Source organism: Eubalaena glacialis, chromosome 11 (genome assembly GCF_028564815.1).
Source record: "Eubalaena glacialis isolate mEubGla1 chromosome 11, mEubGla1.1.hap2.+ XY, whole genome shotgun sequence".
Lineage (NCBI taxonomy): Eukaryota > Metazoa > Chordata > Mammalia > Artiodactyla > Balaenidae > Eubalaena > Eubalaena glacialis.
In genome coordinates, this window is record NC_083726.1 from 59,742,904 (window position 1) to 59,766,004 (window position 23,101).

Sequence of the window (23,101 nt, forward strand, 5' to 3'; positions counted from 1 at the left end):
CAGCCACTGTCTGTGGATGTCTGCAGGCAGAGTGGGTGCCCGGGAGCACACACAAAGTGCATGTGTCGTGAGTGCCTTTGTGCGCATGCTGCGATCCTAGCATGGCCTGCCGTTTAAACCCATGGACAGATCCCCTGCCTGCCATCTCCACCCCGGCTCTCCCTCCTTTTCAACTGGCTGCCTTCCAGACACAATAAATACATAAACATACCTCCAATAGCCTCTGCCTTTGTGGCAGTAATATTACCCTCAAATCTGGGGACCCTATGTAGGATGGAGACCCTTCTGTCTTCCTCCTGTCTGGCTAATTCTGGGACATAAAAATAGTGCCTAACATTTACTATGTGCCAGGCATTGTTCTAAGCCTTCACATGTATTACTGCATTTCACTCTCACAACTTTATAAGTTAAGACCATTATTGGCTCCATTTTACCGATGACAAAACTGAAGCACAAATAGTAAACTGCCCAGAGTTGTGCAGTTAGCAACGTTGGCAGGATCTGAACCCATGCAGCCTGTCTGCAGAGGCCAAGTTCTTAACTGCTACCCTCTGCTGCCCGGCTGGGCGTGCCCCTGCACACACTTACCCATCCACGTGGAGGAGAGGGGGAGGAGCTGGGCTCTGGGAATCAGTTCAGACACCAGGGGGCAGCATAGGCCAGGCTTTGGCCCCTGAGCCCAGCCCTGTTTGGGAAGAAAGGAGGGAAATAGAAGCCTCCTCCCACCTTCCACCATCCCCCAGAGACCACCCTTTCCCCATACCCCTCTCTCAGGTTTTTGGGCTTGAAGGGCTCTCTGGGTCCCTAGGCCAGCTCCAGCTCCTCCTTCAGCAAAAGCTGCAGAAACCATCCACTAGATAACTAGATGGTGACTCAGAAACTGAGCAAGCCTTGTGTATGTGAGTGTGTGTCTCCTTGTGACTGCATGTGGCTCTGAGTGCTGACATGTCTGTGAGCCTGCCTGCACGTGTTTGTAAGCATGTGTGTGGGGGGGGTGTCCTTCTGGCTGGGGAAGTTGTGTATGTGTGTGTTTATTTCTGGGTGTGTCTTCAGTGTTTACCCCAGAAACAGATAGGAACTTCACCAAAGCTGCACAGCAGATTCACATGCAAACTTGTCCCTTGGGAATCTACAGGCAGCAACTCCAGCTTGTGCTGGCTCCCACCTGGGTTTGAGGAGTAGTACCCTGTGAGGAGGGGGCAGAAACGATTTTCAGTCCGAGGGACCCCTGGAGTCCTACAGAATTGTGAGCTTCAGCCTCCCCTCCCCCACTCCCTCCCATCAGCGGTCACGAGACCTCTAAGGCGTTTCCCACCAAGAAGGAAGGGGGACCTAGGAGTTCCAGCTCCCTGGCCGCTTTCAGGGTCCTCCACTGGAGGGATCGCAGAGCCCAGAGGGATTTCTTTTTCCAGAGGCCACAGGGGAGCCCAGTCCCTTGCGAGCCCAAACCCCCGGCCCCTGTGAAAGTTTGAGTATGGGAGCGGCAGTTTGGGGCGGCACGTCTGTGGCTTGATATTGGGTGACTTTCTGAAGGAAAGTTGATTGCTTTTGAGAGGAAACAGAGTAAGTGGGGATCAGCCTCCCCTCCAGCCTGGCCCCAGGGCCCCCAAGCCCCAGTCCTGGCTCCCCCCACCCCATGCTCCCCTACCCGGTATCGGAGGCACACACGCTCACCCCACTTTCTTCCTCTTCCTCCTCCAGCCCACTTTCCCTTGTCTGTGTCGTCAGAGCTCCAGGGAGGGACCTGGGTAGTCGGAGAAGCCGGAAACAGCGGGCTGGGGCAGCCACTGCTTACACTGAAGAGGAAGGACGGGAGAGGATTGTGTGTGTGTGTGTGTGTGTGCGTTTTTTCTTTTTGGTGGTGGTGGTGGAGGTGGAGGGGGTGCTAGCAGGGCCAGCCCTGAACCCGCTGGACAGAACTACAGACCCATGGGGCCTGGCAGTGCCCGCTGAGAGAGGGAGAAGACAGCAGAGGGGTTGGCAAGGTGAGGGGATGCCTCCAAGGAGGGGAGGGTGGGGGGCCTCTGACTATGAGTATGTGGGGCGGTGGGTTGCGGGGAGTGCCTCTCAGGATCCTCCCTGGGCAGAGTGGATGGTCCCCAAGAAATTGTTTCAGCTGGGGTTGGTGGCTGGTGGTACTGAGTTTTGGCAGTTTCGAAGTATCAGAAGAATCTGGGGTGAGTACAGGCCCAGCACTTCCCCTCCCCCCCTCCCCACCGTGGGTCACTTTTTCCATACACCCCCGTCCCCCGCACCTCCAGGGACATGTAAAGGCAGGGAAAGCAGGGCAAGGAGGTGCCCCTCTGCCCTCTGGGTTGGGGGGAGGTGGCCGCCCCTCCCTAGAAGGCTGATGCCAGAGGGCAGTAGGTCCTTGACAAACCCCTATCCGGGCCCCCCATAAAGGTTCCCGTTCAAGGGTGTGGCTAGGGGGTGAGCGAGCCCCAGATGCAGACCTCATGGTGTCCCAGAGGAGGGGGAATTTCCCCCCTCAAAACTGCTCCACTTTTGGCGCGGCCACGTCACGGAGTTAACGCTACTCTTGCTGAACTGGCTCCGCCTCCCGGCCCCCCGCCCCGCCCCCGCCGCCGCATACACACACTGGGTAACTCAGAGAAGCTCGTTTGATTCTTGGTCCTGTGGTCCCACGGTCAGAGGGCTCGGGAATGTAGGGGTTGAGGTGAGGTTTAGGCCGCGAAGAGGGCTGATGAAGATCCTGGACGTTGGGTTTCCCTTCCCGCTTGGGAAGGGAACACTGGCCCCGCCCCCTCAGGCCGCGGCTCCTCCCTCCCTGCCGGTGTTGGGGGCTTACAGCAGAAGGTGCCCCTGGCCTGGCCGGCCGATTTACCCAGCCTGGTTATTGGGTGTGGCTGGGGGAAAGTCTGGCCCCCTGCTGCCTGAAGACGGAGTGGGGAAGATCTGAAGCCAGGGCCAGGCCAGGAAGCTGGTCACTCAACAGGGGCATGTAGAGGAAAGGGGGGCTGCCTATGGCTTAGGGATCACCTCAGTCCCCAGTAGGGTAGGAAGAGAGGTCAAAGGTCTGAGCACCGTGAGACACAGGAGAGGACGAGGGAAGAGAGAGATGGAGTCCTCCCCTGAGTTTGAAACACAAACCAAAAGGGGCCCCACTCCAAGGTGGGTGTAGAGAATGGTCTATTAGAGGATCCTGAGCAGGATGGGGGGAGGATTCTGCCTTTGGGAGAAAAGAGCTCAAGGGGATAGGGACTGGGGCGAGGGGCAGGAACCTCCAGAAAAGGGGCCCCTCTGTTCTCCGTCCCTCTGGGAGTCCTGGGAGAGGGGAGGGGCTAAAAGTGCAGCAGGAAAACTTGGGGTTACCAGGTTGGGGGAGACCCAGGGAGTTTCCATCCCCATCCTTTCTGTCATCTCTGGGAAGAGGGATATTTTGAGAAACTGGAAACTGAGAGACCCCTGGGAAACCACTGGTTTACCCACCCCACTCTGTGGCCCACCCAGAAATGGGGAGGCAGCCCTCTCCCCTACCCTCCCATCTCCTTTCCTCTTGCCCCCTTTTCTTCTTTTCGTTGTAGCCCTCTAGCCTCCTTGCCCCTCTTCTAGGCTTTTCACTGAAGGCTTATTAACCCCACTTTTTTCTCTAATCTCTCACCATCTTCTCTCTACTTTTCCTTTCGCTCAATCTCCTCTTCTTCAATTCTCCTCCCATGCCCCCCCACCCCCCGACCCCCCCCACCCCCCGACCCCCCCCACCCCCCCACCCCCCCCCCCCCCCCACCCCCCCCCCCCCCCACCCCCCGCCTTAGGATTATGGGATTTGGATCTGGAAGGCATCCTAACAGCACAACGTGGTGGTTAATCCCCTCTCGGGTTCAAATCGCTTGCTGAGTGGCCTCGGCAAGTTGGAGAACCTCCTTGAGCTCGGTTTCTCTACCTGTGAAAGGGGATAATTCTATATTTTAAAAATTGTTGCAAGATTTTGATGAGGTAATGAGCTCAGTATAATGCCTCATACATAGTAAGTGCTTAATAAATGCTGGCTATTATTACTCTGCCATCCTCTTTTTCATCATCTAGCTAGGTAGTTTTCAGATTCTCTCATGGAACCCTGGAATTTTGAGAGTTTTCTCCAGGGTCACCTTTGGGGTCAGGAGGTGGGGAGAGGGACGTAAGAAGCAGTAGAATTCCAGGCCTACCACACTTGCTTTCAACAGAGAAACTCCAATTTTATGTAATTGGGATTCCACAGATTAAAACTAAAATTGTCTACTGCTTTAAAAAGTTTGGAAAGTTCTGCACTTTATCCAGGCCTCATATTCTATAGATGAGAAGATTGAGGTCCACAGAGTGGAGGTTTCTTGCCTACAGAACCAGAGCCAGGCCTAGAGCTACAACCCACATCCTCTGTCTTCTCTCAGAGAGCTTTCCCTACTGCCCCATCGCCCCTGTCTCCCACCCCGCCCTCTGGCTGCAGCTCAGCTCTTCCCACCCCATCACCCCTATGTCTACCGTTGAAGGAATTACCTTGTCTGAGGCATTGGCCAGGGATGTCCCTGGTTTGAGGTGGTCTGGCTGTGAGTGGTGGTGGGGATGGTCTCTGGGAGGGCTGTCTACGGGAGGTCCCTGGCTGCCCACAAACAAAAGCCAACTTTCTTGGGCACCTCTCAGAGTGCCCAACTAGCCTTGTTCCTTTTCTCCAGGCACCCTCCAAACCCCAGATCATGTCTCTGTGGGGTCTGGTCTCCAAAATGCCCCCAGAAAAACTGCAGCGGCTCTATGTCGACTTCCCTCAACACCTGCGGCATCTCCTGGGCGACTGGCTGGAGAACCAGCCCTGGTGAGTCCTGGCTGCCCCATGTTGGTCCCCCAGGTCCTCCCCCACCCACCTTCCCTCTCATTAGATTTTCTTCATCCCATTTCAAGACTTGGGACTCGTTATTCCATGTGCGGTGGTCCAGATTTAGCTGGGAGTCTGTGCCACATCAACCAGACTATGCATGTTGATACGTGGAGTCCCCCACCCCCTTAGGAGGCTGAGCCAAAGAGGAGGGAGGTCAGAGCTGGGGTAAGGGCACTACCCACAACAGCTGGAAAAAGGGGGGACAAGGGACATGGCTGAGGGCTCCAGAGGGCTTGGATGGAGAATAAGAGGAGGAAGGAGCCGCTGAGCTGATTGCTGTGGGGTAAAGGGACAGTAGAGCAGAGGAAGCCCTGACCCGAGGCTGCCTCATCCTTGATCTTCCTGCAGGGAATTCCTTGTCGGCTCAGACGCCTTCTGCTGCAACATGGCCAGCGCCCTACTTTCTGCCACTGTCCAGCGTCTTCAGGCCTCGGCTGGAGAACAGGGGGAGGGGAGCACCATCTTGCAACACATCAGCACCCTGGAGGTGGGGCAGGAGGGGAGGGGACAAGGCTGGGTGGGGCCTGGAATGGAGCTGGGGTGAGCATTGGATGCTGGAAGAAAATTGGTTGGATGCTGGAAGAAAATTGGTGTTCCTGTGGCTAGCTGTTCGCTAGCATGCAAATTAGATTTTAAAAGCATGCAAATGCATGAAAACTTCTGGAGTCTACAGTTGTGCTGCCTTTCAGTGCATGTGTGAATGGGGGGCTGGGGATTGGAAGGGGAGAAAGACATGGGTAAGAGCCAGGCTAACCCTGTCTATCACCCTTCATTTCTATAGAGCATATATCAGAGGGACCCCCTGAAGCTGGTGGCCACTTTCAGACACATACTTCAAGGGGAAAAAAAAGCCATTATGGAACAGGTATTGTGGTACCCCACCTCCCACCCCAACTCAATTCCCTGGGACTTTAGCCTGAGCCATGAGAAACTAGAAGGAATTTGAACTTCAGGAAAAGTTCAGTGTTCTAGGCCCAGGATGACCAAAGGAGTCAAAGTGAGCCCCAAGTTAAGCTCAGAGAAGCTTGCAATGAGGGACTGAGGATAGTGAGGCCTAGGAAGGAGAGAGCAAGTGATAAGGAGCTGATTCTGCCAGGAGAGAGGTCTTATCTATAGGAAATTCCAGAAGGTCAGGAAGGACTGTCAAAGGAGAGAAGGGAGTCAGACAAGAGAAGTGGTCTGTTTTCTGCAGAGCATGGCAGTCGCACGCCTTTAGGGAGTGGAGGCCGAGTGGAAAGGGCTGGGCAGAGTGTCTCACCTCTTGGCATCTCTCCCTCCTGTGCAGTTCCGCCACCTGCCAATGCCCTTCCACTGGAAGCAAGAGGAACTCAAGTTTAACACAGTCCTGCGGAGGCTGCAGCACCGAGTGGGGGAAACCTGCCTTCTCCGCGAAGCCCTGCAGCCTGGGGCTGAGGGAGGCCAAGGTGGGAGCCTGGGCCTAGAGCCCTAAGAGGGTTCTGGGGAGTGTGTGGGAGTGACCCCCTCTTGGATCTCAACCTTGACTGAACCTCAAATCTATCTGCACCCCTGATTTCTGCCCCTACCCTCAGTGTCTTTGCACAGCCTGATAGAAACTCCTGCCAATGGGACCGGGCCAAGTGAGGTGAGCAATGGACTGGGACATGGAGATTGAGCTCCAAGGGCAGACTTTGAGGGTCTCAAATCTGTGGAGGGATGGAGATTAGACCTCAGAGAGGTGAGAAAGAGAGCCCTACCCTCCAGAGCTGGGTGAGGAGGAAGCGTGTGGCCCTGGCTCAGGCCCTTTCTGCCCACAGGCCCTCGCCACGTTCCTGCAGGAGACTGTCGGGGAGCTGGAGGCTGCCCAGGCCCTGGTGCTGAAGAGGATCCAGATTTGGAAACGGCAGCAGCAGCTGGCAGGGAATGGCGCACCCTTTGAGGAGAGCCTGGCCCCACTACAGGAGAGGTTGGGGCAGGGCTGACAGGGAAGTGGGGGGGGCGCTGGGGGTGGACACCTGCTGTCCCTGCTGGAGCACTCACAGGTGCGAGAGAGGAAAACCAGGCCAAAGGGTCTTGGGGTGGGTCAAGACTCAGAGAAGCCCATTCCAGCAGAGCCACGCACACTGTTGTTCAGGTTGTGTCCTGTACACGTGCACCCGGTGGACGGGGCACAAGCAGGAGTTCTTCCAACCCACAATTCTCTCTTCAAGCCCCATGCCCAGAGGAATGGGAAGTCTATTTGGTCTATTGGGCGGGGCACCTTTCAAAATGCACAAAAGCATCATATGTGCTGGCAGCTGACCTGGGTACCAGAGCCCTGGGGAAGAGGCAGCTGGGTTTCCACAGAGCTTCCAGGCACTGAGAAGGAACCTTCCTCCCCAGAGCCAAGGCATGTCCCACAACTCCGTTAGCCCAGGTGCCTTGCAGCCACGCCCACTGCTCATCCCACCCCTCCACACACACTCTCCTGCTTTCTTCCTGGGTTTAGGGGTGGGGGGTCTGGGCGGGGAGCAGGCAGCCTAAACCCTGTGCCCCCTGACCACTGTCCTGGCCCCAGGTGTGAGAACCTGGTGGACATTTACTCCCAGCTGCAACAGGAGGTGGGGGCGGCTGGTGGGGAGCTTGAGCCCAAGACCCAGGCAGCGCTGATTAGCCGGCTGGATGAAGTCCTGCGAACCCTCATCACCAGGTATGAGACCCCAGCCTGGCCTAGAGCAGACCCCAAGGAAGGAAGAGGGTCAGAGCTGTGGGGAGGGCACCAGGAGGGACCCAGCTGCTAACTTCCCTTGTGTCCTCCTCACTCCTCCCAGCTCTTTCCTGGTGGAAAAGCAGCCCCCCCAGGTTCTGAAGACTCAGACCAAGTTCCAGGCCGGGGTTCGATTCCTGCTGGGCCTGCGGTTCCTGGCGGCCCCAGCCAAGCCTCTGATGGTCAGGGCCGACATGGTAACCGAGAAGCAGGCGAGGGAGCTGAGCATGCCCCAGGGGCCCGGGGCTGGAGCGTAAGCTGGGGCTGGAGAGGGGCTGGAGGGTGGTGGAGGCCAGAGGAGCCTGGGGGACTGGCACCACGAAGAGCAGGATGATGACAGGGAGGGTGGGCCATAGGATGTGGGGACCCTGTATGATAGTCAAGGCAGAGGAAGGGGAGGGACCCATCAGTGCTGGAATGGGGTGGGAGCATCATGATTTGGCTAAGATGGGGACTTCTCCCTTAAGAACTCAAGTGGGGAGATGGAGATTAGGGGCCAGTAGTCCAGGCCATTCGCTGGTGGACTCAAGCTCCTGCCACTCCTGGTCCAGTTGGGATGAGCCACTCTCTGACTTGCCTGGCAGAGAAAGCACTGGGGAAATCATTAACAACACCGTGTCCCTGGAGAACAGCATTCCCGGGAATTGCTGCTCTGCCCTGTTCAAGAACCTGGTGAGGCCTTCGGGGAGCAGTGGGCGGGGGTCCTCAGGCCAGGACATTCTCCTTGGAGAGGGTGTTGGGAGCCCAGGAGAAGCAGTTGCTGCCCTTACCCTCCTCTCCCTCGCCCCACCCGCAGCTTCTGAAGAAAATCAAGCGGTGCGAACGGAAGGGCACAGAGTCTGTCACCGAGGAGAAGTGTGCCGTGCTCTTTTCCACCAGCTTCACGCTCAGCCCCAACAAACTCCCTATCCAGCTCCAGGTGAACCGAGGCCCCAGCACTGCCCGAGGCGGGGCCCCAGGTGCCCCTCCAGGCCATACACTGGGGCCCTGCATCCTCACTCTTCATGACTGCCCCATACGCTGTGTGTTTGGGATTTGTGCATGCTGGGGCCCCGGGTGAGTGGGGAGGAGCAAGGACCGGAGTGCACACCCCAGGGAATGACAGTGTAGGGGCAACTGGCACTTACTCACTTTTCATAGACCAGGGCACTGTTTTAAGTCACACACACGCACACACACGCGTGGTATTCACAATAACATTATGAGGTATGTATTATTACTAGTCTCATTTTATAGATGAGGACCTTGAGACACAGAGAGATTGAGTAATTAGCCCAGGTCACACAGCTACTGAATGTTGGAGCTGGCATTTGAAACCTAGGGACTCTATAGCACTGACTTGTAACCACTTCTCTGCAGTAAGGCCCTAATTGAGCTTCAGAAAGCACTCGATAACATACCATGAGTTTTTAACCATGTTGTATGAGTCCAGTAGCTTCCCTGCACCCTCAGAGCCAGCCCTCTGTGGAAGCCCCTTGCCCCAGTAAGAAGAACCCCCTTTCCTCACCCCCTTCAGGCCCTGTCTCTGCCCCTGGTGGTCATCGTCCACGGCAACCAAGACAACAATGCCAAAGCCACCATTCTGTGGGACAACGCCTTCTCTGAGATGGTGATGAAAGACCTGGAGTTGGCGGGGGCAGGGGGGGCTCTTACCTGGGGGGTGGGGTGCAGGCTGGTGGGGTGGCAAGCATGTTCAAATGAGAGTGACCTTAACTCCTTCTCATAGACCTGTTTTCGTACTTCTGACCTCTTTTCGTGCCATTTTTTTTTCATACTTTTTTATTTTATTAATTTATTTACTTATTTATTTTTTGGCTGTGTTGGGTCTTCGTTGCTGCGTGCGGGCTTTTCTCTAGTTGCGGCGAGCAGGGGCTACTCTTCGTTGCAGCGCGTGGACTTCTCATTGCGGTGGTTTCTCTTTGTTGCAGAACATGGGCTGTAGGCGCGTGGGCTTCAGTAGTTGTGGCACGTGGGCTCAGTAGTTGTGGCGCACAGGCTCTAGAGCGCAGGCTCAGTAGTTGTGGTGCACGGGCTTAGTTGCTCCACAGCATGTGGGATCATCCCGGACCAGGGCTCGAACCCGTGTCCCCTGCATTGGCAGGCGGATTCTTAACCACTGCACCACCAGGGAAGTCCCCTTTTCATGCCAATCTTAACAGCTATCCTGCAGTAGCACCTTAGACTACTTTGGAAAAGCACCATCTTTGTTGAGCAAGCTCAGGGGGACAAGGCTGGGGAAGGGCAGCCTTGGGGAGGTGGGAAGGATGAAGGCCCTCCTGAGGAGGGATGGGGATGTCAGCCTGAGGCTCCCTCTCCTTCTCTCCTCCCCCCAGGACCGCGTGCCCTTTGTGGTGGCTGAGCGGGTGCCCTGGGAGAAGATGTGTGAAACTCTGAACCTCAAGTTCATGGCTGAGGTGGGGACCAACCGGGGGTTACTCCCAGAGCACTTCCTCTTCCTGGCCCAGAAGATCTTTACCGACAACAGCCTCAGCATGGAGGCCTTCCAGCACCGTTCTGTGTCCTGGTCACAGTTCAACAAGGTCATTCCCCTGCGCTTCGGACTTCCCACCCCCAAGCTCTTCATCCCTGGGGCACTCAGGGCTTCCCCAACCTCTGCCCAGGGATCAACCGCTGGCATCTTCACAATGCCCCACCACGTTCATCAGGAAGGCCTCTGTCATGGCCCAGGCAGGAAAACCCCTCAGGTCTCTGGCATCCCCCAGTTTTGGTCTGGGGGCCCTCTATCCTCCCTCTTTGCCAGTGATCTGCGTGACTCACCCAGATTGTGTGTAAACACAGCTTTGATTCAAAATGACTTTGACCCATTGGGAAAATAGGTCTTATTGCAAAAACAGGGACGAAATCCCACAGGGACATATGCAATAACACCAGCTACCATGTGTTGACAGCTTACTATATGCCAGGCACTGTGCTTCAGCAGTTTATATATGTTCTCTCGTTTAATCATCCCAACATCCCTTTGAGGTAGGTACTATTACCCCCATTTTACAGAGGATGAACCTGCTCAGAGGGGTTAAGTAGTTTGTCCAAGACCTCCCAGCAAGTGAGTGGCATGTCTGGGATGGAACACCATATTTCTGACTCTTGCTCTTAGCTACTACATTTTACTGCCTCCAAAATAACGTGGCTCAGGACTGAATGTTACAAGAACAGGGGAAAAAGGAGGTCTGGGTGTCTTGGTTGAGGACCAGATGGGTAAATGCAGTCATGCACTGATCTCTTTTTAAAAAAGGAAGAAAGAAAAGCCCACACAACCAGAGGATGTGTTAGCAAAAGGGAGCAGGACACTCACACCCTGCAAGCTGCCTTCTCTGGACACCACTTCCTCCAGGCCTCATTCGGGAGGGTGTGAAGCACAGTGGTTAAGAGGGGGCCCAGCCCAGACTTCCTGGGCTGAATCCCAGCTCTGCTTCTCACCAGGTGTGTGAGAAGCAAGTTATTTGACCTTTCTAGGCTTCCATTTCTTCATCTGTAAGATGGGATACTCACAGGACCTACCTCCCTAGGCTTGTAAAGATCAGATACATTAATTTATGAAAAGAGCTTGGAATAGTGCCTGGCACGTGGTAAGCTTGAGTGTTGGCCATTGTCATGGATGGGGTCTCAGGTCCAATGTGGGTCCCTCAGTCCTGTGACTCTGTCGTGTAGGTACTCACAGCCCAATGCCTGCCCTAACTAGGCTCCTGTGCTCACACCAACTCCCCTCTCCCCACAGGAGATCCTGCTGGGTCGTGGCTTCACCTTTTGGCAGTGGTTTGATGGCGTCCTGGACCTCACCAAACGCTGTCTCCGGAGCTACTGGTCAGATCGGTGAGTCCCTGCCCCAGGTGGCCTGAGCAGCTGTACCTCCAGCTCCCACTCCATACCCTGCGACCCCACCCACATCCTCTCCCTCATCCTGGCCAGGTTGATCATCGGCTTCATCAGCAAACAGTACGTCACTAGCCTTCTTCTCAACGAGCCTGATGGAACATTCCTCCTTCGGTTCAGTGACTCAGAGATTGGGGGCATCACCATTGCCCATGTCATCCGGGGCCAGGATGGTGAGGTCACCCCAGCCAGTCCTCTGCCTCTGTGCCCTCTGGGGTTTCTTCTGGGGAGGAAACATCCTCGCCTTCCTTGATGCCAACCCTGATCTTCAGGAAGTTCTTCCTTAGGTCCAACTTCTCTTCTTCCTTCTGTGGTCTAAACGTTTACCTTCTCACTGTGAGCTCTGTGGGAATGGAGACTGGTGGGTCTCCCTCCCTCAGGACCCTCACCCTAGCTCCTCTCCTCCTTACCTTGGTAGATTGAGAATGAGTCCAATAGTGGGGGGAGGTTGGGGAAGGGGAAGAAAGTCTGGACAGAGGGGACTCAAGGTCTCATTCCTATTGTAGGCTCCCCACAGATAGAGAACATCCAGCCATTTTCTGCCAAAGACCTGTCCATTCGCTCACTTGGTGACCGAATCCGGGACCTTGCTCAGCTCAGAAACCTCTACCCCAAGAAACCCAAGGACGAGGCTTTCCGGAGCCACTACAAGCGTGAGCTGGGGCTGGCAGTTCTGCCTCCTTCCTGTTGTCCACCTTCTCCCTGCTCCCAGCTGTCCGCTCCCTGCCTGCTGTGTGTCATCCCCGACTTCTCTCTCCATTTTCGTCTCCCTGCTTCTGCTACCTGCCCATCAGCCATGCTCACCTTTTCCACCTCCCTTCCTCCCTAAACCAGAAGCACTCCATGGCTCTCCTTTCCTCCCCACAACAGCTGAGCAGATGGGTAAGGATGGCAGGGGTTATGTCCCAGCTACAATCAAGATGACTGTGGAAAGGTGAGTGTGCTGGTATGGATGGAGGGTGGGGCCCAGTACCCCACTTACCTGTGGGAAGGGGTGGTGGCATCAGCCCCTGGTCAGTCACACATGCCTCCTCCCCTCCTCCAGGGACCAGCCACTTACCACCCCTGAGCCCCAAATGCCTACCATGATGCCCTCTTACGATCTTGGAATGGTCCCTGACTGCTCCATGAACATGCAGCTCAGCCCAGATATGGTGTAAGAAGCTTGAGAGACGGAACTGGGAGTGGTCTGTGCCAGCAGGCTGTTTCAGCATGGGCAGCTGGGAGAGCTGGCACTGGGGGCTGAAGTAGGGAATTTCCTTTCCTTGAAAGGGGTTCCCCATCTTGAGGCAGGGATTTGGGGTGTCCAGGAGAAGGGCTGGCATCAGGGGCCTGCTTTCTTTCCCCAGGCCCCAGGTGTACCCACCACGCTCTCACTCCATCCCCTCATATCCAGCCCTTCCCCGGGAAGAATCGGTCAATGTGCTGCCAGCCTTCCAGGAGTAAGTGGGGCGACCTCTAGGGAACGGTGTGGGACACCCACCTGCAACGGGCATGGGCACTTGCATTTGTTAGGGAAGGCTCTTCTGTGAGAACGGGGTGGCAAAAAGCCAACACCTGTGTCTCTTCTGTCCATTCCACTGAGGCATTAGTGGTTAAGATCCAGGTTCGAATTCCAGCTCCACCACTTGCTGACTTTGGGCAAGTTACTTAACTCTGATGTGTCATCTGTAAAATAGGGAATAATGATAATAACAATACCTACCTCACAGGGTTATTGTGAAGGTTAATTGAGTTAATAGTATGTATAAAGCTAAACAGTACCTGGCTCATAGCAAGAGCTATGTAAGTATTAGTATTATCTCTCCCGCCCCTGAAATCTACTGTCATTTATCTGCTGTCTTGATTTTTATTTATCTTTTTGGCCCTGAAGTGGCATAGACACTTGTTCTCCAGGTAGCGCTCAGGTGCTTACTAACTCTCAGTCAAGGCATGACATCTCCCCTCCCAGGAGTTGAGGTAGGGGTGGGGACAGGGGTACTTAGAGCCAGCAAAGTTCAGAGTCCAAAGAAACATTAGAAATTAGCTAATCTAGCCCTCCTCTCTCTCCTGCCCCCAGTCGCCAATGCATACGCATTTATACAGATGAGAAGACCAAGCTCACAGGTGGAAATGGCTTGCCCAGTGCTTGCCGTCAGGATGAGGAGCTGGAAATACTGTTTCCTCACTCAATGGTCTTGACTTTGCAACACCCTACCCTTGTCCAGCTTTCCTTTCTGACTGTACCCTCCTTCCTGATTCCAGACGTCACCTGCAGATGCCGCCCAACCTGAGTCAGATGAGCCTGCCCTTTGACCAACCTCACCCGCAGTGAGTGACACCCACCCCCATCCTGAGCTCATGCTCCTCATTCATTCCCAGCCTCAACCCCCCCGACCCCCGCCACCACCTCACTTACTTCTCTGGGCCCGGCAGGGGCCTGCTGCCATGCCAGCCTCAGGAGCATGCCGTGTCCAGCCCCGAGCCCTTGCTCTGCTCAGATGTGACCATGGCGGAAGAGAGCTGCCTGAGGCAGTCGGTGGGAGGGTTCCCTCAAGGCACCTGGTGAGTGTCAGCCTGGGGGTGGAGGCTGAGGAGTGGGTGCCATGCCTATCCCACTGCTTCCCTCCTTCCTCCCTGCAGGGTCCGTGAAGACATGCTCCCGCCCTTGCTGCCTCCCACTGAACAGGACCTCACCAAGCTTCTCTTGGAGGGGCAAGGAGGGTCAGAGGGAGGGTCCTTGGGAGCCCAACCCCTCCTGGAGCCCTCCCGCTATGGGCAGTCTGGGATCTCAGTGTCCCACCTGGACCTAAGGGCTAACCCCACTTGGTGATCCCAGCTGGAGGGGGAGCCCAGAGAGACAGCTCTCCTGCCCCCATGGACCTGCTCTGAACACCTGCCTGTGCTCCTGCCAAGCAGCAGCTGGGGAGGGTGTCCTCCTATCCCCACCTACTCCCTGGTCAGGAGGAAAAGACTTTGCCAGGAGAATGTACAGTGGGTGGAAAATATCTACTCCTTCCCTCCCACCACACCCCCCTGCCCTCCCCTTTCCAAATACTGGAAGGGAAATTCAGGTTCCAAGTGAGACACGCCCCAAAACGCCTGCACACACAGCACACACACACACACACACACACACACACACACACACACACACACACACACACACACACAGCCCTCCTTGGAAGATGGGGCTGAGCAGGAAGGGGGCTGGGCCAGAGCACAGGTGAGGGCACGGAGGGCTTCTCTGCTCGCCCCGAGCCGGGGCTCAGGACACACACGTGGAAACACACAGACACGTGCACATATTTGCTTCAGAGGCTAGGGATGGAGGTATGGGCTTGGGTCCCAGCGCTGGGGGGATGGGAAACAGTTCAGGAGACCCTGGGAGAGAGGGGGGTCTGTACATTTGGTTGCTGATGTGGGTTTTACCCAGATTAAAAAACAAATCCCAATCAGCTCCAAATTCCTGTCAGTCAGATGGAGGCTTCTGGATATGTGTATGAAATTGTGCAGAAGTACAAGGGCCGAGTTTGTGTATAGCTGTGTGAAAGCGTGTGGACCTGAGACATGTTAATATATAGATGTCACACACACGTTAGTCTTATGGCCACAGAGAACACGTACCTCTCTGATTTTGCCTGTGTGACAACACAAGTTTGGAAGTGTGAGACACTGCACAAAAGACACCAGCGAGTATACTGGCCTCTCTGATGTATGCTAACCCAAATGTACTAAGCTTTGAGTATGACTGTGCCCAGGTTGGGTCTATGTGGCTGTAGCTTTGGTGGCTCAACACCACCAATCCTGCCCAGAGGCAGAGGCTGAGCCTGGGGTCCAGACTCAGGTGTGTGGTCCTCTTGGTGTATTGGGGGCCCTACCCACTGCTGCTTTTCTATTTCCCCACCCATCGCCAGCTTCCCTCCACTCCCCAACCCCATGCCACCCTTTCTCCATCTTGGGGGTCATAGATCCTAAGCCATAAAATAAATTTTATTCCAAAATAACAAAATAAATAATCTACTGTACACGATCTGAAAAGAAAGACGCTCTAACTGCTCAGACAGGTGCTGCGGCCCAGCTCCCAGCTGAGGGAGACCCTGAGTCCACCCAGGCCTCCCGAGGGGGCCGGTGAAGGGGACCCCACACCCCCCTAGAGAGGGCAAGAGGGAGAGAACCGCTGAGAACTTGGGGGGAAGATGGGGATGGGTGGGCGAACTGCAGCACTTGTTAAATTAAAGAAACAAACTAGAAGCACAAAAATGGAGGAGCAGAGGGGAGGAGCAGGTCCAGTGTTCCCAGGCCCCCAGATCTGGGGGGAAACCGTTTCCATTTTTAGCTGCTGGACCCTCCCAGGGAAGTCCCCCTTTCCCCCATGTCCAAACTGAGTCCAACTGCTCACGTCACTGATTCTAACGAGAGAGGGTGGGAGTGTGCTGTGGAAGGGAGGGGAGAATCCCAAGTGCCCTGGAGGCGGAGTTCTTGCCTCCTTGCCCTGGGCAAGGGTGAGGGGGCACCGTGCACCCTCCTTGTGTCCTCTCGCCAGGCCCCTGCTCGTTATTGCTTGAAGCCCCATAGTTCTATGCCCATGGGGCAGGTGGGGAGGCAGGAGAAGGGCAGCGGAAGGATCCAGGGTTGTGACTAGATGCCAGGGATGGAGAGTGGAGGGGTCTGTGTGAGCCAGAAGCCTGGGGCCCTGGGTCTGAGGACGCCAGTCCCCCCCCTCACTGCCGGCTGGCCTCAGCCTCCACTTTCATGCTGCTCCTTCGACCTTCCACCAGAGCAGGATGGGGTCCTGGGGCAGGGCATCGGTCCAGCAGCCCCTCCTCGAACTCTGCAGGGAGAAGGGATAGGTTAGGAGGCTGCGGGGTGGATGCTGCAGACAGAGGGGGCTGAGAACAGAGGCAGGGGTAGAGAAGGCTGCGAAAATGAGCTTGATTTCCTGACTCCTGCCCACCTCCGGTCTAGGGGGCGGTTCCATACCCAAGTGTGTGCGCCCCCTCCCCTTGCTGGCTGTGTGTAGCTCTCTGTCTCTGGATGTGTCTCTCTCTTTCTGTCTCTCCCGCCTCCGTTCTGCTGGAATTTCTGGTTCTGTCAGGAGCTGTGGGGGCGGCTTGGCTCTGACCTCTCCCCCTCCCCCCTTCCCAGGCTCTGCTGCCCCCGCTTATCCCTGGCCTCCTCCCAGGGGCCCCCCCACCCTACCATGCCCCCAAGGTTCTTAGAAGCCAAAACAGGGGGGACACAGGAAGCCAGCCTCCCAGCTCCTCCCCCAAGAAGAGCCCCCCTGTCAGTCCCCGCCCCCAGTTCCCACCCACGCAGAGTTTAAAAATACCAAGCTAGGGTTGGTGGCTTTGTCTGCTGCGTCACTCTGAGCCCAGCCGATGCCCGGCCCTCTGCCGGCCTCCTTGCCTACTCCCGCTTCCCCCATCCACACACAAAGCATCCCCCTCTGGGCTCCTCCAATTCCAAACTGGCAACCCTACCCCAACTCCTGGCCTGCTCCACCCTCCTGCGTTGGTAGAAGTTCCATCCAAACTTCCCTTCTTGGTGGCTCTCCTCTTCCTGTTCCCCTTCGTTCCCCATTCTCTGTCCCCCTGCTCCCCAAGCTCACCGGTCACAGACGTCCACTTGGGGTTAGACCCTCCCCACTGGGAACAGCCCTGCAGGGTTCCCCCCTCCTCAACCCAAGGCCTGGTTAGCTGCAGCCCCACCAGGCTACTGCCCTCTCCGGTGACGGCACCCCTCTTCCTCCCTCCTGGCCCGAGGACACCAGGATTGCTGTGCGGGGCCTGGGTGGCAGGGGTGCTTGGGGATGGCACTGCTGGCTGCCTCACCTGCGAGAGGTGGCTTTGCGGGCACACAGGGGCTGAGGCGGCCCACGCGGTCGTGGGAGACGAGGCGGGCTAGCCGCAGCCCCTCATCCATCAGCGTCTGCTGCAGGATGTGGCGGCTCCACAGCCCATGGGCTGGCAACGCCAGAGGCAGGTCAGCAGGGGGCGGCGTCAGCCTTGGGCACGACCCCACAGCTGTGGGCAGGGGCACGGGTCAGGTAGGGGGCCGCAGTCAACGGAACCCTCACCCTCAACCACACAGCCAGCCCCACGGGCCCAGGCCCATTCGCTCCCGCCCAGCCAGGCCTCCCAGCCCTGTGCCAGGCGGTGGCCTCCTGGCGCCCTCCTCCCACGCCTTCCCCCCGCCCCCGCAGTGAGAAGCGCTCTGACGCGCACTCACCCTGCAAGTGTCCATCCAGGCTCTCCCCGGACAGGCTGGCGCTGTCTTCCTCCAGGCTGGGGCGGTATGGGTGTGCATAGGACTCAGGGCCTGGGGGAGGCTGCTGGATTTCAGAGTGACTTTGTTCTCCAACCTGTGGATGCCCCAAATGGGGAAATGAGGACTGGCAAGGGCGGGGGCTGGGGAAGGCTGCCCTAACCCCCTATATGTACCCTAGCAAACCTACCTCTTGTTTCAATTTCTTCAGTGGGGGGCCTCCCAGTTCTTCAGGGTGGAGCCTGCAAAGATGGAGAGAAACAAGGAGGGTGAGACTGGGGAGAGACACATGGTGGACAGGACACAGAATCTGATGGGGAACATGCATTATTCCCAGAATCTGGAAAGATGCAGGGTAAGCAGGAGTCTCCAGCTCAAGCACTACTGTTGTCGGGGGCAGAGAGGACCTGAGAGGGATGGGAGGTGGGGCCAGACCTAGGCAAGTGGACTTGGCCAAAGGCAGGGACACGCAAGCGGGGGGGAAGCAGGCCTAGAGGCACCTGAACTGGAGGTCAGGACGTGACCCATCTCCTTGGCGGGATTCTGATCTAGGGAGAACCTGGATAAGGGGGTCTCACCTGGAGCCCTTCAAGGAGGACAGGTAGGTGCTCTCTCGGGCCACTTGGCGGGACAGGGAGAAGAGTTCCACCCTCCGCAGTAAAAGAGTGTTGTCCCTCATGCAAAACTGGGCAGCAGCCTCGTTGATGGTCAGCTGTGGAGAGGACCGCCAGAGCAGTCAGAATCCTAACTGGCCCACTACCTTGCCCAGACCTCCTCACTCCCCTTCACCATCAGACAAATGAGGTTCATCCGTCAGATGTTTGCTTGGGTTTTGACACCATGCAGGAGCTTTCTGAGGAAGGAAGACAGAGGTCAGCACCCACAGCTTCCTAGGAATGCCCGGGGCCTCCTCCACTCCTGTGGTGTCCTGAGCAGCATGGGGCTGGACAGCCGGGCTCTTGCCTGTGTCTCTGCTTCCCCCTTAGTTGAGGGAAGCACTAAAACAGCTGAGGTTGGTAGGGGAGGGGATCAGGGCCTGGGGTCCTGGTCATGGGGCAATGAAACAGACTTGGGGAGTGTGAGGATTCTCAGAGGTGAGTAGGTCAAGACCTGGGAGTCAAGAGCAATCCTGGGAGGCTGGGGTCCTCACCTCATGCAGGCTGAGCTGCTTGCCCTCCCGCCGCTTGGAGTCAAAGCGGCCATAGATGATGCTGTATTTGCGTATCTCCTCTTCCTTCTGGCTGTCATTATCGTCCATCTCAAAGATGTGGCCCACGCTCCGTGCCAGCTTCTTGTTCAGCTTCAGCAGGGAAGTTACCTCCCCAGCATCCCCCCTTGGGAAGCTTCGGAAGATCCTCTCCACGCTCTCCACCACCATGCGTACCATCTCTGGCTCCAGTCGATCCGGACCACCACCAGCCCCAGCTGCTGCCAGCCCCCCAGCCCCAGTCCCCTCAGGGACTCCTCCCCCTGCAGGTGGCGAGAACGGGGGTGAGCCAGCCTCCTCTTCTCCTCCTGCCCCAACATCGGACTCTGGAGTGCTCCGGCCTGGCCAGATCCGGGGGTCCCCTGCCCCAGGTCCCCCAGACAATGGCGACAGCTTCTCTCCAAGTTCAAGGGGGCTCTTAGGGCTAAAACTGCGGGCACTGCCCGCCTTTTCCCCTGGGCTGCCATGCCCGTTGCTCATGCTCCCTTTCCGGGTCCCTGCAGTTTCAGAGATCTTGAAGAGTGGAATGCTGGAAACGGGCACAGCAGGCACCGGCTGGCTGAAGAGCCCTGGATTGGTGGCCCACTCTCTCAGTGCCTTCTGTAGGCGTCGGACATGGAGGGGCTTGGTGGCCATGCCCACGAGTGCCATGATCTCCAGGAACTCCTCCTCACCCGCCTCACACAGTTGCTGCACGTCGTCCCCTCCCTGCTGGATGAAGGTCTCATAGTAGGAAAGGAGATTGGCGCGCTGCAGGACCCGGTACAGCTGCAGCTCCCCCAGTGTCCGAGGCAGGGCCATGGCTCGGGCACTGGGCCTGAGAAGGAGGCGCACAAGGGGGGGGCAGTCAGTGCAAGTTCCCTTGCTGGGTACTAACCCACACTCACAACTGTCTTCTCTTTCCTGCCTGTTTCTCTTCCCCTCTTTTGAATGCTCTCTCTGCCCAGACCTGAGCACAGACTATGAGAAATCAGGCACTGCTCAGAGGCACAGCCATGCCCATGCTATCACAGACTGGCCGGAAGTACCAAAAGCCAGACCAGTTTTTGCCGAAGTCAAAGGCTCCAAGCCCCCATCCTCAGCTTTTACCTTTCTGGCCTGGGGCAAGGAGACCTTGAGCGCTGAGGCCAGCCAGCACACCCCTGGGGTGGCTGGACCAACCTCTCTTCCAGAACACAGTCCTCATCTTCCACCCTAAACACCTAGCAGTCTCAACATTACACAAGTTAACTTCGCACACTGAGGTGAATGCAGGACCCCCATCCTCCCTACAGTGGACACCTAGGACCACTACTGGCCAGCTTTATTCCCTGGTGGCATCCTGCTCATGTGTCTGAGAGACAGGGGTGTGGCCCCTCCCCCTGCCCTTTTCCACTCAGTGAGCCAGGCAGACCATCCTCTGCTCCCCTTTTCCCACCCCTGCTCAGCTTTTCCCACGGATTAGGCATTCTTTGCCCACTCTTGCTCTCTCTCCCCAGGACCTCCCCTGCCTTCCAGACTGCCCAGTGCACCTCAGTTGGCCCCTCTCCCAGCAGTGACCTTCCCACCTGCTCCATAGGTAGGCCCAGCCCTTCAGCTCAAGCACAGGAGAGAGGAGGAGTGCCTCAATTGTTCTGCTCCGGGGCCCGGTCCGCCCCCACACACTCCCACAGTGCTACCGTCTGTGGGCGAACACTGCCGGGGGGGTCCCGCCTACCCTTCTCTCCCTCATTTTCCACCCACGTCTTCAACGGTTGTGTGGGAGCGACTCAAGATCCCTTGAGGGAGGGGTCGCACAACGAAACTCCCCCCAAGCCACAGAAATGGAAAGAAACGCCTAAAGCATGCCCCGCTTCTGCAGAGCCCCTCTGATGCTCTGTTGGTTCAAAGGCGCCGGCTTCTCCCGGACCCCGGAGCCGCGCGCTCCGTGCCGACGACGGACTGAGCCAGCTGAGTGGCCCTCCCCCGGCACTGTTGCCAGCTAGAGCTCCAGGGCTTCCCCTAGCGCTTGGGAGCCTCCACATTCTTTGCAGGGGGCTCACATGCCAGGTCATGAGCACAAAATAAACGGGCGATGGAGAATTAGGTACTGCTCTTTCACATCCAGCTTCATCAGCTTCCTGCCTGCTCCCAGGGCCCCTAATTCGAAGACGCACCCCCTTTCCGTCAGTCTCCACCCCCCACCCCCGTCCCGCTTCCCCTCGTCCTCTGCTCGACCTCCGCCCTCCGGACCCCTTTCCCGTCCAGCTCCACCCATCTCCACTCCCCGGCGCTTCCCTTTGCCCACTAACTTGAGTCTGGGCTGCGGGGTCCGGCGGGCGCTGTCCCCTCCGCCCGGCGGCTGCTCGGCTGTGGGGGAGGGAGCTCTGTGCATGGACGGCTGCAGACCACCGGGTATGCCCCTCTCGGTGCCCAGAGCTCAGCGCCTGCCGCGCGCTGCGCTCCTCCGGGCGCGCGAGGCCGTGTCCGCCGCTGTCCAGGCTCCGTCCCTCCCTCCACGTCTCCTCTCTTCGAGCCTCCGCGCCTCTGTCTGTGCCTCTGCCCCCCCCCACCTCCCCGGCTGCGCTTGCCGCCTCTCCGCGCCTCCGCCCCCGCAGGACGCACGGGGAGCGAGGCCCGGCGCAGCGCTGGCTGCCTGGCGGGCGGAGGGCGTGGGCCGAGCCGGGGGCGGAGGCCGGGGGCGGGGGGCGGGCGCCCGGGCCTCTCCGCCGGCCTCAGAGACGCCGCGGCGGAGAGACGGAGAGAGGCGGAGACTGGGGGGAGGGGGTGTGGAGCAGGAGGCGGGGGCGGGGACTCAGAGCCTGGGCGCCGAGTTGGGGACTGAGGTGACCGACGCTGGGCTGTGGAAGGCGGGCTTGGGGATCCGGCGGGCGGGGCGAGGTCGCTCCGTGCCGCCCACGCCGGATGCACAGCCGGCCTTCTCCGCGCCCACGTACCCACGTGAGAGCCCAGCCGGCGACATTCTTACTCCCACCCCCCTTCCCCTGCGAGCGGAGAGCGGAATTTCACAACCACGCACAGGTACACAAAGACAGAAGCGCACGGACGGGCACAGGCGCCTAAACTACGCGGACACCTGCCTGCCGACACTCGGGCCTCGCGGTGCTGTACTTGTGAATGTTAGGAGCAAGCCCGGAAAAGTTGTTGGAGACTCGGGGTGCACGGCTCCTTTCGCGCGTGCATCTGACTCCCATAGGGTGTGCACTTCAGGCAGGTCTGTGAACGTGGGGCTCTGCAGGAATATTTTACATATCCTCGCGCTGTTCCCCAGCCCCAAAAGGAGTTATTTGAATAGGCCGTTCTCGGAAACCCAGGCGTCCTTCCATCCCTGCCCCGAGTTCCCGTCGAAGTTTGGCGAACAGGAATGGGCGGGGCTTGCTAGAAGCTACCACTTAGACGCGCAACGATTAGCCGCGTCGGGTTTTGTTAGCGCTTAGGTCAGGCAGGGGTGGGAGGGGTACCCCGCCTTCCTCTACTCGTCGCACCCTATTTGCTGAGGATGGGGACCTGCTCCTGGGGAACTGTGTGGCAAGCCTGGGAGAGGGAAGATACCCTTTCTAGGGACGTCTATTAGGGCACTTCGCCCGCAAGAGTCTAGTGGAATATGGGCAAGGGCCGGCTGCATCCAACGTGGCTCCCTACAGAGGAGTAGGAGGGAGGAGCTCCTTCAAGGAGCCTAGCCCCACCCCGCAACCCACCCCCCTCCCCGCTTTGTTTCTCCCAGCCCCATCTGGTTCCCATTACACTCTCGCCCACGCCTGGGAGGGCGGACGGGCGGGGGCTCTGAGCGCCTGGCCCTGTGGCTCTAGGCCCCGAGGAAATGAAGGGGGTTGGGGGAGAGGCGGCGGGAAGCGAGCGGACTGGCCAGAAGCAAGGTTCCCCCTAGTCCGAAACCTCAGCTCCGCCCGCCATTCCGCACGTCTGAGTGGGTGGCGTGGGCCAGGGCTGGTTCTACATTCCGGCCTGGCGAGGGGACCGTTAGGCCTCCGGTGGGGGCAGGAGAGGAGGGGTGCATCACTGGGGGGAATTTCGGTAGCCAAGATTCTCTTCTCCATGCCATTAAGCCCCAAACACGGGGGTGGGGAGTGACAGAAATGAGCTGAGTCCTCCGTCCCGCAACTGGAGGGTGCGGCTACACGGGGTCCCTCCGGGGGCACTCCCCGACCCCTCTTAAGTGTGTGGGCGCCCCTCCCCCCGCTCTTAT

General features: G+C 57.8%; 2 protein-coding genes across 6 annotated transcripts; one reads left to right on the plus strand and one right to left on the minus strand.

The window, feature by feature from the left end:
• Nucleotides 1-1,418: 1,418 nt before the first annotated feature.
• Nucleotides 1,419-15,477, plus strand: STAT6 (signal transducer and activator of transcription 6). Of its 4 annotated transcripts, none has more exons than XM_061206068.1 (23): nt 1,422-1,563; nt 1,702-1,985; nt 4,671-4,807; nt 5,219-5,357; nt 5,652-5,735; nt 6,156-6,294; nt 6,421-6,473; nt 6,646-6,794; nt 7,386-7,517; nt 7,639-7,827; nt 8,126-8,246; nt 8,371-8,493; nt 9,091-9,183; nt 9,908-10,114; nt 11,311-11,405; nt 11,502-11,638; nt 11,972-12,118; nt 12,336-12,399; nt 12,511-12,621; nt 12,815-12,907; nt 13,710-13,775; nt 13,881-14,009; nt 14,088-15,477. In XM_061206068.1, exons 3-23 carry the CDS (start codon nt 4,692-4,694, stop codon nt 14,275-14,277), a joined length of 2,577 nt encoding a protein of 858 aa, XP_061062051.1. In that variant the 5' UTR covers nt 1,422-1,563; nt 1,702-1,985; nt 4,671-4,691; the 3' UTR covers nt 14,278-15,477. The 4 variants fall into 4 exon arrangements, with proteins under 4 accessions (XP_061062054.1, XP_061062051.1, XP_061062052.1 ...); XM_061206069.1 differs by having other exon boundaries at nt 1,425-1,563; nt 8,159-8,246; XM_061206071.1 differs by lacking the exon at nt 12,511-12,621 and having other exon boundaries at nt 1,419-1,563.
• On the minus strand, nt 15,417-21,549 carry NAB2 (NGFI-A binding protein 2). Of its 2 annotated transcripts, XM_061206072.1 has the most exons (7): nt 21,189-21,549; nt 18,862-19,735; nt 18,290-18,423; nt 17,902-17,953; nt 17,676-17,808; nt 17,279-17,470; nt 15,417-16,278 (listed from the first exon to the last, which is right to left on the minus strand). In XM_061206072.1, exons 1-7 carry the CDS (start codon nt 21,269-21,271, stop codon nt 16,169-16,171), a joined length of 1,578 nt encoding a protein of 525 aa, XP_061062055.1. In that variant the 5' UTR covers nt 21,272-21,549; the 3' UTR covers nt 15,417-16,168. The 2 variants fall into 2 exon arrangements, with proteins under 2 accessions (XP_061062055.1, XP_061062057.1); XM_061206074.1 differs by lacking the exon at nt 17,279-17,470.
• Between the last annotated feature and the right edge of the window lie 1,552 nt (nt 21,550-23,101).

Excerpts from the sequence above, each read along its gene's own strand:
- NAB2 (XM_061206072.1), bottom strand. The coding sequence starts at position 21,271 with ATGCACAGAGCTCCCTCCCCCACAGCCGAGCAGCCGCCGGGCGGAGGG. Across the intron at positions 17,809-17,901 it reads TGAAGAAATTGAAACAAGAG|GTTGGAGAACAAAGTCACTC; the intron begins GTAGGTTTGCTA and ends GGGCATCCACAG. Across the intron at positions 17,471-17,675 it reads CCTGGATGGACACTTGCAGG|CTGTGGGGTCGTGCCCAAGG; the intron begins GTGAGTGCGCGT and ends CCCTGCCCACAG.
- STAT6 (XM_061206068.1), top strand. The coding sequence starts at position 4,692 with ATGTCTCTGTGGGGTCTGGTCTCCAAAATGCCCCCAGAAAAACTGCAG. Across the intron at positions 5,358-5,651 it reads AACACATCAGCACCCTGGAG|AGCATATATCAGAGGGACCC; the intron begins GTGGGGCAGGAG and ends TCATTTCTATAG. Across the intron at positions 11,639-11,971 it reads TGTCATCCGGGGCCAGGATG|GCTCCCCACAGATAGAGAAC; the intron begins GTGAGGTCACCC and ends TTCCTATTGTAG.